This window comes from Rhinoderma darwinii, chromosome 4 (genome assembly GCF_050947455.1).
Source record: "Rhinoderma darwinii isolate aRhiDar2 chromosome 4, aRhiDar2.hap1, whole genome shotgun sequence".
Taxonomy (NCBI): domain Eukaryota; kingdom Metazoa; phylum Chordata; class Amphibia; order Anura; family Rhinodermatidae; genus Rhinoderma; species Rhinoderma darwinii.
This window is the reverse complement of record NC_134690.1, coordinates 42,178,146-42,191,562: the sequence shown is the minus strand read 5'-3', so window position 1 is coordinate 42,191,562 and position 13,417 is coordinate 42,178,146. Positions and strand designations below refer to the sequence as shown.

Genomic DNA, 13,417 nt, shown 5'->3' with positions numbered 1-13,417 from the left:
CGTATCAGATACGTCCTTGCCTACTGAAGCGCCCTTCTGACTTATGAGATAGGTCCTTGGCAGGAAAAACGTTAAAAGCTATGGACACCTTTGGGGCAATTTATTTTTGTCTTTTGTTGGATGTATTTTCTGATTTAAATGATTTTTGTAATTGTTTTTTTATTAAAAATGTGAAATTTGAAAGCTAATCTGTCCGATAGGCTGATCTCCAGTGGCTCATGTGATCTCCTAAATGCTGATCTTAGCTGTAGTCAAATCAAAGTCGATCACTGTTTCCTGTGCATACAACTATATTGCACATCTAGAAAGTTATCCCTATTATCACACTGTGTGATTACGTAATGACGATATAAACTGTATCTCATTACCATAGTCGAGGGTGGGGGTTGTCCTCTATAAACTGAGAGGCGTCTTCAATCCCAACTTTTTCAATTAACGCTCGGCTGTCCCGTAGTGAACGAATTTCAAAGTTTATGATGTAATCCTTGTTAGGGTGTTCAGGATCCTGCATGGGAACAAAATCATTGATGTCCTATTCCGAATATACTGTCTACAACACTTCCAGGGTCTTGTAAATATACTGTAATCATATGGATAACATAATGCAGCTTCACGCATACAAACTGCACGTACCTTTAACAGTTCATCCAAAAGAACAGACTTGATCTCCAAGTCTTCAAAATTGCAGATATATCCGGATGTTTGAATAGGTTCCTGAAATCAATAATAATGGGAGATCAACTAAATCAACAGCTCTTCCCTCTCAGCTGAATGACCAGGAAGGATCACATGACCAACTCCATGGATTTGCAGAGCTGATCCCACAATGCCTCTGGGTGTATATACAGTACAGTAGGCATGTGAGGGGTTACTTGTTATAAATACCTCTGGATCCGAGTTCCTGAACACGTACATCCTAGTCTTCTCCATCATGGCAAACAGGTCTGGGTTGTCGTTGGCCCACTTCATGTCCCAGACATCCTTACGCTCAAATTTAATCTGCTCACCAACAATCTGCTGTCCAGACTCATCTGTGTACCGGGCTTCCAAGTCTAGAAATGTGAGAACTCCGGAAATATCTATAATAGCTAGACGGCTGGAAAAGACACGTGCAACCTTGTTAATGGACGGACGCGATACGCTAATGAAGGTCATTATATGTCTGCAGGGGGTTAGCGTTCCCACTATAAAGTCCACTTAACTGCTGCACGGCGCCCACCAGCTGCGGTTTTTGGGGTTTGTGTACTAGCCGCAGTTCTGTTCATAGGTCTATCCATATTTATCATACAGAAAATCCGTGCCCATATGTCCTATTGGGGCATATAAACATCATGGGTTTATGATCCAGGAGAGAAAGGCAGATGCAGGGGAAATTAGGGGCCAGACCCGACTTCCAATACAGCTGATCGCCGGGGTCTAGAGAAGCTGAACTTGGTCAGACAACCCATTACATCATTGGCTGTATAACAGGTCCACCGGTCGTTGCAGTTTTATTTTCCATTTTTTAACAAAAAAAGGTCACGGTATAGTGGGCAGTTATGCAATTTTACTTTGCAATATAGTTTGAATCCCTCACCATTTTCAAGATCTCAGTTTGGAGTCAGTGAATGGGAACACTCTTGATTACATCCAGAGGCTGAAGTCCCATTGTTATCATGTTCCCCTAACAAAGGTACACAGGTTTAACAAGAGAGAGCTCTGATGTGCCGATGCAGGACATGATTAGGATCGGTTTTCAGCCTCTGGATGTAAACAAGAATATTTTAACAGCAAGCAGTAAAGTGCAAGAGTGAGGAATTGCATTACAAAGTAAATAAGAAATGTGACATTATTAGATAATAATTGAACTTAGTCCTGGTACTATGGGTAAATGTCTTTTGCGCTGCACAAATAAGCAAATCACCATTCGTGACCCACTGAAGATTCACCTCTACCTTACCTACACTACATACTGCAGCCTTAGAATCCAGTTATGAAAAAGCAATGTGTGTTTTGTGCAACTTTCTAATTACTTTTTATTAAAAATGATTTTTTTACTTTTTGAGGAACAGCTGCTTTGTATCCTTTATACAGAGCAGCTATATCTTGCGCTGAGGCCTGAATCCGTCAGGTCAGCGGCACTGACAGGTTCAATGTCAGCAGCTCCTGTGTGTGATCGAGCTGTTACCATCACATCTAAGCTCATAACTTAGATGTGATCGATAATAGGTGGATCCTGTGTGTCAGAGACCAGCTAGACCCGCTGACACTGAACCCGTCAGTCCCACAGACCTGACGGATTCAGGTCTTAGCGCAAGATATAGCTGCTCTGTATACAAGATACAAAGCAGCTGTGTCTCACAAAGTAAAATTCATTTAAAAAAAAAAAAGGATTTAGAAAATTGCACTAAACACACTGATAGACATTTTTTATAAAATAAATAAATAAACGATTTCAAAGGAGTACGTAGCTTTTAACCTTTCAGGTGACTGATTTTTCTGAATAAGCCGTCATATGTGTGTACATGAGGAATAACACTGTTTATGAGCAATATATGACTTGTATATGGCATTTGTTAACAGTTTTCCCCTCTGCAGGCTCTCTCTCTCCAATTCTCAGTTGTCCCTGAGTTAGTGGGCGGAGCCTAACTGCTATCATATCTTATATACACAGCACACATAGAGAAGAGGAGAATCCTGCTCTCCTATCTCTATCTATCACATATAAAGAAGCTGCAGCAGCATGGAGGAGATTATACAGCAGTAATGAGCAGTATAGCTGAGAATCCAGCACTGGGGTGACATAAAAATCTTACTGTGAGCAGCCAGTGGCTCCTCTTTGCTCCCCCTCCCCTCTTCACTTCTATTGAAAGCTGTAACCTGATCCCTTAGTAAACTAATAATTTATGTTGTCTTGAGGAGACAGATTTAGCAGCAAATTAAGAGTGAGTGAACAGTTGGGGGGGACGGGACATTATAAGTGGAGATAGCAAAATTTTTCTCTAATAAGATATACTGTATTACGGAGTTTCTTATATTTGCTTGTGCGATTGATTTATGCAAAGTTTGTTGCAAAGTTAGTGACCACCACCACAGCATCATTATAATGCACTGGTTTGGGTACTAAATTACTATAGGGAATTGAAGAGGAAAAGCTTTCCTACAGTTTACATAAACATCACAGCAGTACTATTTTCCCTGGAATACGACCATTAATAACTATCGCTCTGTGATCTAAAACTACTTAAATGTCAGAAAATGTTTACATGTGCAGCCCATGAGGGGGAGGGGGATGTTGGGTGACCACTATATCTCATAATATATTTAAGTGTCCATGGGTTGTATTCTTTTGAACCATTTATTATTTTGGTCTTACAGATGCTTTACTTTTATAAACTAATAGAGTTATCACTCAACCCTAATTCAGGCGAGCAGTGGTAGTATTTCTCCATTACAAAGCATTCAAGGCCTGTGAAAAGCTAGGTGCCAACCCCTATGGACTATGTAATAACTGCCTTTAGAGGTTGTCACCCGGCATCAGTTACTTCTCACCCTCTCTGTTAGCCACAGCAGAGACGATTGAGTACGGGGGGTGGGGGGGGGGGCCTCATGTATTTGAATGAGCCCCATGTAATACATTTATATCAATGTTTGCGTCTTCCCCAGGAAGCCTCCCTGGCCACAAACAGACAATCACATGGCGGCTTGCTTTTGAGAAGGGTTGTTTGGGTGTTTAGAAAAGTTTTTAAATTTTATTGTACATTTTGCCTTTTTATGCTCATTCATATTTCTGATCAGTATGTCTAGATCTCCATGAATATGTCAATGACTCACAAAGATTTAGGTCAAGCAATGCGCAAATTTACCTGGATTTGCAGTTCATGCTCAAGTGGTACGCGCGACAGCTCGTGTCGTACTTCTGTACTAGAACCATGTTTGGTAAACTGTATCTGTGTACTGCTCCCGACTCACGTGCCTACAGAATATGGAGAGAACAGTCCAGACTATTATAAAGCTAGATGACAAGGTGTCTCATACATTAGGATATCACAGTAACCCTTTCATGACTGTGGCGCTTTTGAGCCTTAGTAACTATAGATTTTTTTTTTTATACCTTATGTATCTCTTTTACCTTTAACCAATTAAATTTACCCCAAAATTTAATTCTGTAATCCCAAAGTATAACAATGACTAATATTTGTAGTGAATTGAACATCATTAATCAGATAGGGCTGGAGTAGGAAACCCAAAAAATGGGGGCCAGAAAAAACACTTGGATGATTGGGGTAGTGTAATGGATTTGCCTGACACAGCTTCTTTGTCGACGCCCGTGGTTAATCAGCCTGCATCTGTGCCTAGGTCTGTAAGAGTGACTCGATCTGCTACCACTCAGGCTGGGAGGCTGAGGAGTGGGAGAACCTATCACAGCCTGGCCAGACGGAGCTAGCTCCCGCCCTCTGTCTATTTATAACTTCATTTCCTTCTCCTCCTTTGCCTGTGATTCTGTCTGTTTCCTGGCTCTGCTGCTCCTGCTAATATTATTGACCTCTGCTTCAAATTGACCCTGGCTTTACTGACTACTCTCCTGCTCTGCGTTTGGTACCTCGTACACTCCTGGTTTGATTCGGCTCGTTCACTACTCTTGTTGCTCACGGTGTTGCCGTGGGCAACTGCCCCATTTCCCTTAGCTTCTGTGTACCCTTGTCTGTTGTGCACTTATTAAGCGTAGGGACAGCCGCCCAGTTGTACGCCGTCGCCTAGGACGGGCCGTGCAAGTAGGCAGGGACTGAGTGGCGGGTAGGTTAGGGCTCACCTGTCTGTCTCCCTACCCCGGCATTACAGGTAGTCATACAAACACATTCATGTCCAGACCGATGTTTGAGGACTGCATAGATAAGCTTAGATGTGTATACTATGGGTCTCAGGGAATACACGATCTGTGTCTTACCTGCATTTCCCTATATACAGATCACAGGTAACTCTCCATTAGTTCAATATTACCAATGATCTGTATATATTAATGAATCCCAACCTCTTTACCATGAGGGAACCCCAGGAACCTGGTTGGGACATATTGGCATATACAGATTTGCTGGGAACACACAGATTACCTCCTGTTCCTATCTCTACTGGAAACCTATAGATGACATTACAAGGACTCCGCAGCTTCCGAACTCGGGGACAAAGTACATAGATCTAGGATTTAAAGGCCTGCTGCCTCCTCTTTGTTCCAGCCCTTTGTAGGAGAGAAAGGTGGTGTGACTCTTGCATTGTCCCCCCTTCCTTTTTATACTTTAATATTGTACTGCCTGTGGACATAAGAGTCTCCTATGAGCGAGCCTGGGGTCCCCTTTCTACAAGTCCTACAGAAGCTGCGCTGTCTGCCTCTACAATATATGCGTCTTGGAATTAGACCCTAATGTACAATAATGTGAACACTTACCACAATTAAGACTCGATCAGATGCTGTTATGGAGCAGATAAGATCTCTTATCTAAAATGAAAAAAACAAAAACATTTATACAACTAATTTGGAGGAAGAGAGCGCAGTTAGGAGACCGAACTGAAAAACACATGCCACATAACCAGGCTGATAGCTATATTAACTTCTACTGCAATCCAAGAAGGAGAAGCTAGCTACTTCCTCCCTCACTGATATCCCTATTAAATGACACTTAAATAAAGTCTGTCAGTGGGATCAGAGGACAATCTTATGTTTGCAGAGGCAAACGGACTATCCCCAACGGCAGAAAATACGCCTCGTCTGAACTAAATGCTGTATTTCCCATTGATTTCAATGAGAAGCCATTTGTAGGCGTTTCGCACCGAAATATGCCTGAAAACACTGCGCGTGAACATATCCTCAGATACACAAGATTTTTTTATAGTAACGAAATTAAAACCAGCAAAAAAAAATGTTTAAATAGAAACCAGATTTAAATAATAAGTCATGTCTGTTAATACATGCCTTTAAATGGATTTTATTGTAAACTTGCTTACCGCTGAGGCTTTATTGAAATCCATAAGCCCCTCCCCAGCTCCAGATGGCGCTTCATCAATGTGAAACATCCTGCAAAACAGGGAGGGAAAGAGAATAACTTATCCATGAACTGTCTACGCTGAATTAATACTTCAATAATAATAATATAACTGTTACCGTTCTCGCCCCTCTTTTCTAGTCCGCAGAAGTTGATTTATCTCCATTGCTGTCAGCTTCTTTGCTACTCGATATTGCCACACATAAAAGGCTTCCTTAGATGCCGCTATGACGTGTGTTTTTGTCATGGTGACAAACAAAGGTACTGTAGAAAAAAAACGGTAACAAAAAATACAATAAAACTAAACAAAGAGGGATATGACTTTAACTGGATTTCATTGACCTTTAAAAAGGACATACAGCACAAATCACTCGCTGAGATGTGACGTCAGTATCACTCAAGATACTGACTAACCTATGAATAATGTAAAGAATTTACATTGCATCCCCTATAGTTCTGGTCTGCAGATTTAACATGCAAATCTGTTCTAAATTTGTCCCCCTTTACATAAATCATTGTATCCAGAAACTGCAATTTCTGTTTAGAAAATTCTCTTGTGAACTTAATCTCAGGATAAATAGTGTTGATGAAGGACAAAAAAACTCATCCAGCACCAATGCATCACCTTTCCAGATGAGGAAGGCGTCGTCGATGTATCGCAACTACCTCAACACAAAGTTGAAGTGGTGGGATACATACAGAGGAGGAAATAAGTATTTGATCCCTTGCTGATTTTGTAAGTTTGCCCACTGTCAAAGTCATGAACAGTCTAGAATTTTTAGGCTAGGTTAATTTTACCAGTGAAAGATAGATTATATATAAAAAAAAAAAAAGAAAACCACATAGTCAAAATGATATATATTTATTTGCATTGTGCACAGAGAAATAAGTATTTGATCCCCTACCAACCATTAAGAGTTCAGCCTCCTCCAGACTAGTTACACGCTCCAAATCAACTTGGTGCCTGCATTAAAGACAGCTGTCTTACATGGTCACCTGTATAAAAGACTCCTGTCCACAGACCCAATTAATCAGTCTGACTCTAACCTCTACAACATGGGCAAGACTAAAGAGCTTTCTAAGGATGTCAGGGACAAGATCATAGACCTGCACAAGGCTGGAATGGGCTACAAAACCATAAGTAAGACGCTGGGTGAGAAGGAGACAACTGTTGGTGCAATAGTAAGAAAATGGAAGACATACAAAATGACTGTCAATCGACATCGATCTGGGGCTCCATGCAAAATCTCACCTCGTGGGGTATCCTTGATCCTGAGGAAGGTGGGAGCTAAGCCGAAAACTACACGGGGGGAACTTGTTAATGATCTCAAGGCAGCTGGGACCACAGTCACCAAGAAAACCATTGGTAACACATTACGCCGTAATGGATTAAAATCCTGCAGTGCCCGCAAGGTCCCCCTGCTCAAGAAGGCACATGTACAGGCCCATCTGAAGTTTGCAAATGAACATCTGGATGATTCTGAGAGTGATTGGGAGAAGGTGCTGTGGTCAGATGAGACTAAAAGTGAGCTCTTTGGCATTAACTCAACTCGCAGTGTTTGGAGGAAGAGAAATGCTGCCTATGACCCAAAGAACACCGTCCCCACTGTCAAGCATGGAGGTGGAAACATTATGTTTTGGGGGTGTTTCTCTGCTAAGGGCACAGGACTACTTCACCGCATCAACGGGAGAATGGATGGAGCCATGTACCGTCAAATCCTGAGTGACAACCTCCTTCCCTCCACCAGGACATTAAAAATGGCTCGGGTCTTCCAGCACGACAATGACCCGAAACATACAGCCAAGGCAACAAAGGAGTGGCTCAAAAAGAAGCACATTAAGGTCATGGAGTGGCCTAGCCAGTCTCCAGACCTTAATCCCATCTAAAACTTATGGAGGGAGCTGAAGATCCGAGTTGCCAAGCGACAGCCTCGATATCTTAATGATTTACAGATGATCTGCAAAGAGGAGTGGGCCAAAATTCCATCTAACATGTGTGCAAATCTCATCATCAACTACTAAAAACGTCTGACTGCTGTGCTTGCCAACAAGGGTTTTGCCACCAAGTATTAAGAGTCTTGTTTGCCAAAGGGATCAAATACTTATTTCTATGTGCACAATGCAAATAAATATATATCATTTTGACTATGTGATTTTCTTTTTTTTTTTTTTATATATAATCTATCTCTCACTGGTAAAATTAACCTAGCCTAAAAATTCTAGACTGTTCATGTCTTTGACAGTGGGCAAACTTACAAAATCAGCAAGGGATCAAATACTTATTTCCTTCACTGTAGATCAACGTCTCCTTAAGATCTGCCATAACAATATTGGCATATGTGGGGGCCACATTGGACCCCATGGCGGTTCCCATCAACTGAATACAGTAGTTGTCATCAAAAAGAAAAAAATTACAGGTCAAAACGATTTCCAAGAGACCCCGACTTGCTTTCTTTTTGATGACAACTACTTACTGTCTCTAGCCATTTATGACAGTGTCAATACACTATGGGACTTTAGTTAATATACTTAAACACCTAATTCCCAAATCGATTAGACGTAATTTGTACCTATGTATCTATATATATTCCATGGTTGGGAGCTTAAGGATTAGTGTTCCTAATGTTTACTCCTTCCCTCAATCAATATCTTTATGACATGATGATTTCCGTTTATTAGAACAAGAATGGGCAGAATTCCCTGAACTAATATGGTACTGCGGTGCTGAGTATCTCTAGTTGTCATGTGCCGACTTTCAAGATCGTGTGACGTAACATAATTACCTCTACGCATTCGCAAGATTTTTAGACTCTCACGATATCATGTGTGGTCCATCTGATCCTGATCACATGGTCTATTTGATCCAATGAACATCTTTGTTTATTGGACATGTGCAGTATAGCGGTGAAGACGCCGCTATTTACTGTACCTACTATATGCGGTAGGACCCAGAGGTGGGACCCGCATCTATCTGACATTTATGACATATCCTGCGGATATGTCATAAATGCCCCTCATGGGAATACCCCTTTAAATGGCACTGTGATTACTGCAATAAACAGTGGAATCCAGCATTAAAATATCACAAAAACTCTAAAAATGGAAAAAAAAGTTATATATATATATATATATATATATATATATATATATATATATATAATATTATTTCTTTTTGATATTTTTTCACTTTTGTGACATGGTGATTAAGTTCTATATTTTTAATGAAATTCTGATTTATATTTTTCAAAAAACACCTTGAGAGACGGTTTCTTTACACCCAAAAAATCTGAAACGCTAACCTGATTTATGGTGTTTATACCCTCTAGAAATGAAATGATCCATAGGCGTCTCTTGCGTTCATGTTTGCATTCCGAGGAGCTGCAGAAGCTTCTTGCCTATGTCTACAGAGGAGCTTCTGAAGCCGCCATCTCAGTGAAGAAGGAATGTTACAGGCGGAGGATAAAATAGACAAACGCTCTACATTTGGCCGTGTTTACCGTGGAGCTATGAAAGGTCCGTTTGTTGGATGTAAGAGAAGAACTGGGAGACTACCGGAGGCCAATGAATGTACATACTGCTGTCTACTGCTGCGGAAAGTGACGGATTTAATGTATAAATTCTCACTTGTGAAAGACGCTACCAAAGTAGCACCTAGTGAATATAAATAAAACCGCAAGAAACTAGCTGGTGATTTATTTTATGTTCCGGTTCAAGAAGCCCCGGGTAATGTTATGCAATGGTCTGCGATGGATTCCATACGCTAGCAAGGTATATTACTGTACACAGCCCCACATCCATACAGAATAACACAGCAATGAGCACTCACAGGCACAGTGAACGACAGCATTATATCTGACAGATGGAGCAGAGCCGAGTATGTCAAGTCCCACAGCTTAAGGCAAAATCACAATGCGTTATATGTATTTTTACATAGGACTGCAGGCAAACTTGTATTCTCTTAAACCAGACAGAGTGCATACAACATGCACCCACAAAGAGTTCCATGACGCATTCAGCTCTGCTACATCTGTTTATACATTACATTTTTACTTCAGCAGAGAATAAGCAGAAGCACAAATGACCCGGCTGAAGCTTTATATTATTTCGGACATTTTATATAAAGACAGTTCCCTGGAGAAGACAATAAATCTCAGAAGAGTTGAAAGAAAAAGAGGACGAAATAATACTGGTCAACACAAGCTAAAACCAAAAGGAACTTTTTTGGTTTGATGTAAAAGCTTAAAGGGGTCGTCCAGTTTATAAAAACTATTTTTAAAGTAATTCTGAGGTAATAGACGGAGGTCTCTCAATAAGGACCTCTATTAAATAGTTGGGGTGGAGATTCAGCTACAAGGATCGCCTTCCTCTCTCTGGAGGACCCAGCTTGTTTGTGCATTACATGGTCAGCAATTAATTTTAATAGCAACTGTGTAATGCTTCATTTCTCCTGTGGTGGTGCTGCAGGGGAACCGAAGACTTGTTTTCAGGTTCCTTCACAGACTGCAGCTGATCTCTGGGGTGAGCAGCATATTTTTAGGGGACCCTTTTAACAAAAAGCAATCATCAAAAGTGGGCAACTGCTTTAACCCCTTCCCGACATCTAACCCCTTCGGGACGGAGACATTTTTTTCTTTTTTCTTTTTGTTTTTCACTCTGCTCCTTCCAAGAGTCATACATTTTTTATTTGTCTGTCAATAGAGGGGTATGAGGGCTTATTTTTGCGGGAGGAGTTGTAGTTTCTAATGGCACCATTTAAAGTACTGGGAAACTGAAAAAAAAAGATTTGCGGGCTGAAATTGGAAAAAAAAAGTGATTTCTCCATGGTTCTTTGGGTTTCGTTTTACGGCTTTCACTGTGCGGTAAAAATGACAACTTAACTTTGTTCTGCGGCTCAATACGATTAATGTGATACCAAATTTATATCGGTTTTTTTTTTATATACATTTTACTACTTTTAAAAAGAAAAAAACGATTTGTTAAAAAAAAAAATTTTTTTTGCTTCACCACATTCTGAAAAACATAACTTCTTTATTTTTTGGTCGATTGGGCGGTGTGAGGGCTTATTTTTTCGGGACGAGCTGTAGTTTTTAATAGTACCATTTTTTGGTACATCCAACTTTTTAATCACTTTATTAAAAAATTTTTGGACCGCTAAGTTGACCAATAAACAGAGATTTTGTCATTTCATTTTTTTATTTATTTACGGCGTTCACCGTGCAACTTAAATAATGGTATATTGTAATAGTTCAGACTTTTACGGACGCATTACCAATTTTGTTTGTTTTTTATATTACTTTAGAGGAAAAATTAGAAACGGGGGGGGGTTTATGGTACTTTTAATATTTTTTTTTTCTTTACTAATAACTTTATTTAAAAGGGTTATCCAGGGACTAAAAATTGCTTTGCATTCATATTTTTATGTAAAAAGAAGTCACTTACTAATATACTTTAGTTAACAATTCAGTACTAAATGGTGGCATTCAAACCCGGTGAACTGTTCGAGGAAGTCCTCTAGCTTTTCTAATATTGATGACATGCCGACACGGCCCCACGTGACTGAGGGCTCGCTACCTGTGCTGTTCGTGTCGGAGTGTTATCAATGGCATGACCGCAAGGGGCTGTCACACTGACCATTGCTGGAGTCCCCGGGCAGAGCGTCAGCTAGCACTTTGCTCGGAACTCCAGCACTGCTCCCAACATTTGGTCAGTGACTTCAGGTGTCTTCTACTCGGGGACTCCAGCGATAGGAAACACCTGAAGTCACTGTCCATATATGTCGGCAGCAGTACGGGAGTCTCCAGGCAGATCATCTGTGGAAGCTCTGCTCGGGGATTCCCCTACTGCTGCCAATGACACTGTCCATATATGGACAGTGACTTAAGAGTCCCCGAGTAGAGCATCAGCTGATGTTCTGCCTGGGGACTCCAGCATTGCTGCCAACGTCACTGTCCATATATGGGCAGTGACGTCGGCAGCAGTACGGGAGTCCCCAGGCAGAGCATCAGCTGATACTCTGCTCACGGATTCCACTACTACTGTCGACGTCACCATCCATATATGGACAGTGACTTCAGGTGTTTCCTATCGCTGGAGTCCCCGAGCAGGACATCATCTGATGCTCTGCCCAGGGACTGCAGCATTGCTGCCAAGGTCACTGTCACTGTCCACATATGGACAGCGACGTCGGCAGCAGTAGTGGAATGCTGGAGCAGAGTATCAGCTGATGCTCTACCTGGGGACTCCCGAACTGCTGCCGACGTCACTGTCCATATATAGACAGTGACGTTAGCAGCCGTGCTGGAGTTCCAGAGCGGAGCATCGGCTGATGCTTTACCCGGGAACTCCAGCGATAGGAAACCCCTGAAGTCACTGACCAAGTGTCGGGTGCAGGGCTGAAGTCCCTAGCAAAGCGCTAACTGATGCTCTGCTCGGAGACTCCAGCAATAGGCAATGTGACTGCCCCTTGCGGTCATGCCACTGATAACACGCCGACACGAACAGCACAGGAAGCAAGCCCTCAGTCACGTGGGGCCGTGTCGGCGCGTCATCAATATTAGAAAAGCTACAGGACTTCCGAGAACAGTTCACCGGGTTTGAACGGCACCATTTAGTACCGAATTTTTAATTAAAGTATATTAGTAACTTACTTCTTTTTACATAAAAATATGAATGCAAAGCAATTTTTGGTCCCCCGGATAACCCCTTTAACTTTTTCTTAAACATTTTATTAGCCCGTCTAGGAGACTTGAACCAGCGATCGTTAGATCGCTGGTACAATATACTGCAACACTAATGTATTGCAGTATATTGTCATTTTTACAAGCTTCTGTTAAACAGTGGCAGAGTGAAGGAAGATCTGGGGGCCTTCATGAAGCCCCTGGGCTGCCATAACAACCATTGGCACCTTAGGATCGCGTTGTGGGGGGCGCCGATAAGCTGTCAGAGGGGACCAGCCCCCTCTTTTTAATACCTCAGATTCTGTAGTCGTGATTGACCATAGCATTTGAGGGGCGATCGCGTGGTTCCTGGCTGTAAGTCCCTGTGTCAGCTGTAAAACACAGCTGACACCCGCAGCGTATGGAGCGTGCTCCAAACATCACCCCCCCCGCACCATGACGTCCTATTACATTGTGGTGTGCAAAGGGGTTAACATTATTGTATGTCGTAGTTGGGAGCAGGGTATTGAGCTGGCTCAGGATATTACAGCTGACATCTTGCTCGAATGATTGGATGGGACATAACTCCAATCTTGGAAGTTTAATCACTTCAAAAGCGGGCAACAGCGACCACAGCATTTAAAGAGAACCTTTCACCTCCCCATACATGTGCAGCTGAGTGCAGTATGTAATGGGCAGGGCTGAATAAACCCTGGGGCACTTTACATTTATTTTCTACCCTCC

General features: G+C 41.7%; 1 protein-coding gene across 1 annotated transcript in view; it reads right to left on the bottom strand.

Moving 5' to 3' along the window:
* Positions 1-13,417, bottom strand: part of WDR35 (WD repeat domain 35) — an 83,829-nt gene that overhangs the window by 43,928 nt on the left and 26,484 nt on the right. Inside the window, exons 14-20 of the mRNA XM_075861063.1 lie at positions 6,137-6,281; positions 5,980-6,049; positions 5,423-5,473; positions 3,846-3,955; positions 886-1,096; positions 634-714; positions 369-505 (exon numbers count right to left, since the gene is read on the bottom strand). Coding sequence (XP_075717178.1) covers positions 369-505; positions 634-714; positions 886-1,096; positions 3,846-3,955; positions 5,423-5,473; positions 5,980-6,049; positions 6,137-6,281 — 805 coding nt within the window. The remainder of the gene's footprint in view (positions 1-368; positions 506-633; positions 715-885; positions 1,097-3,845; positions 3,956-5,422; positions 5,474-5,979; positions 6,050-6,136; positions 6,282-13,417) is intronic.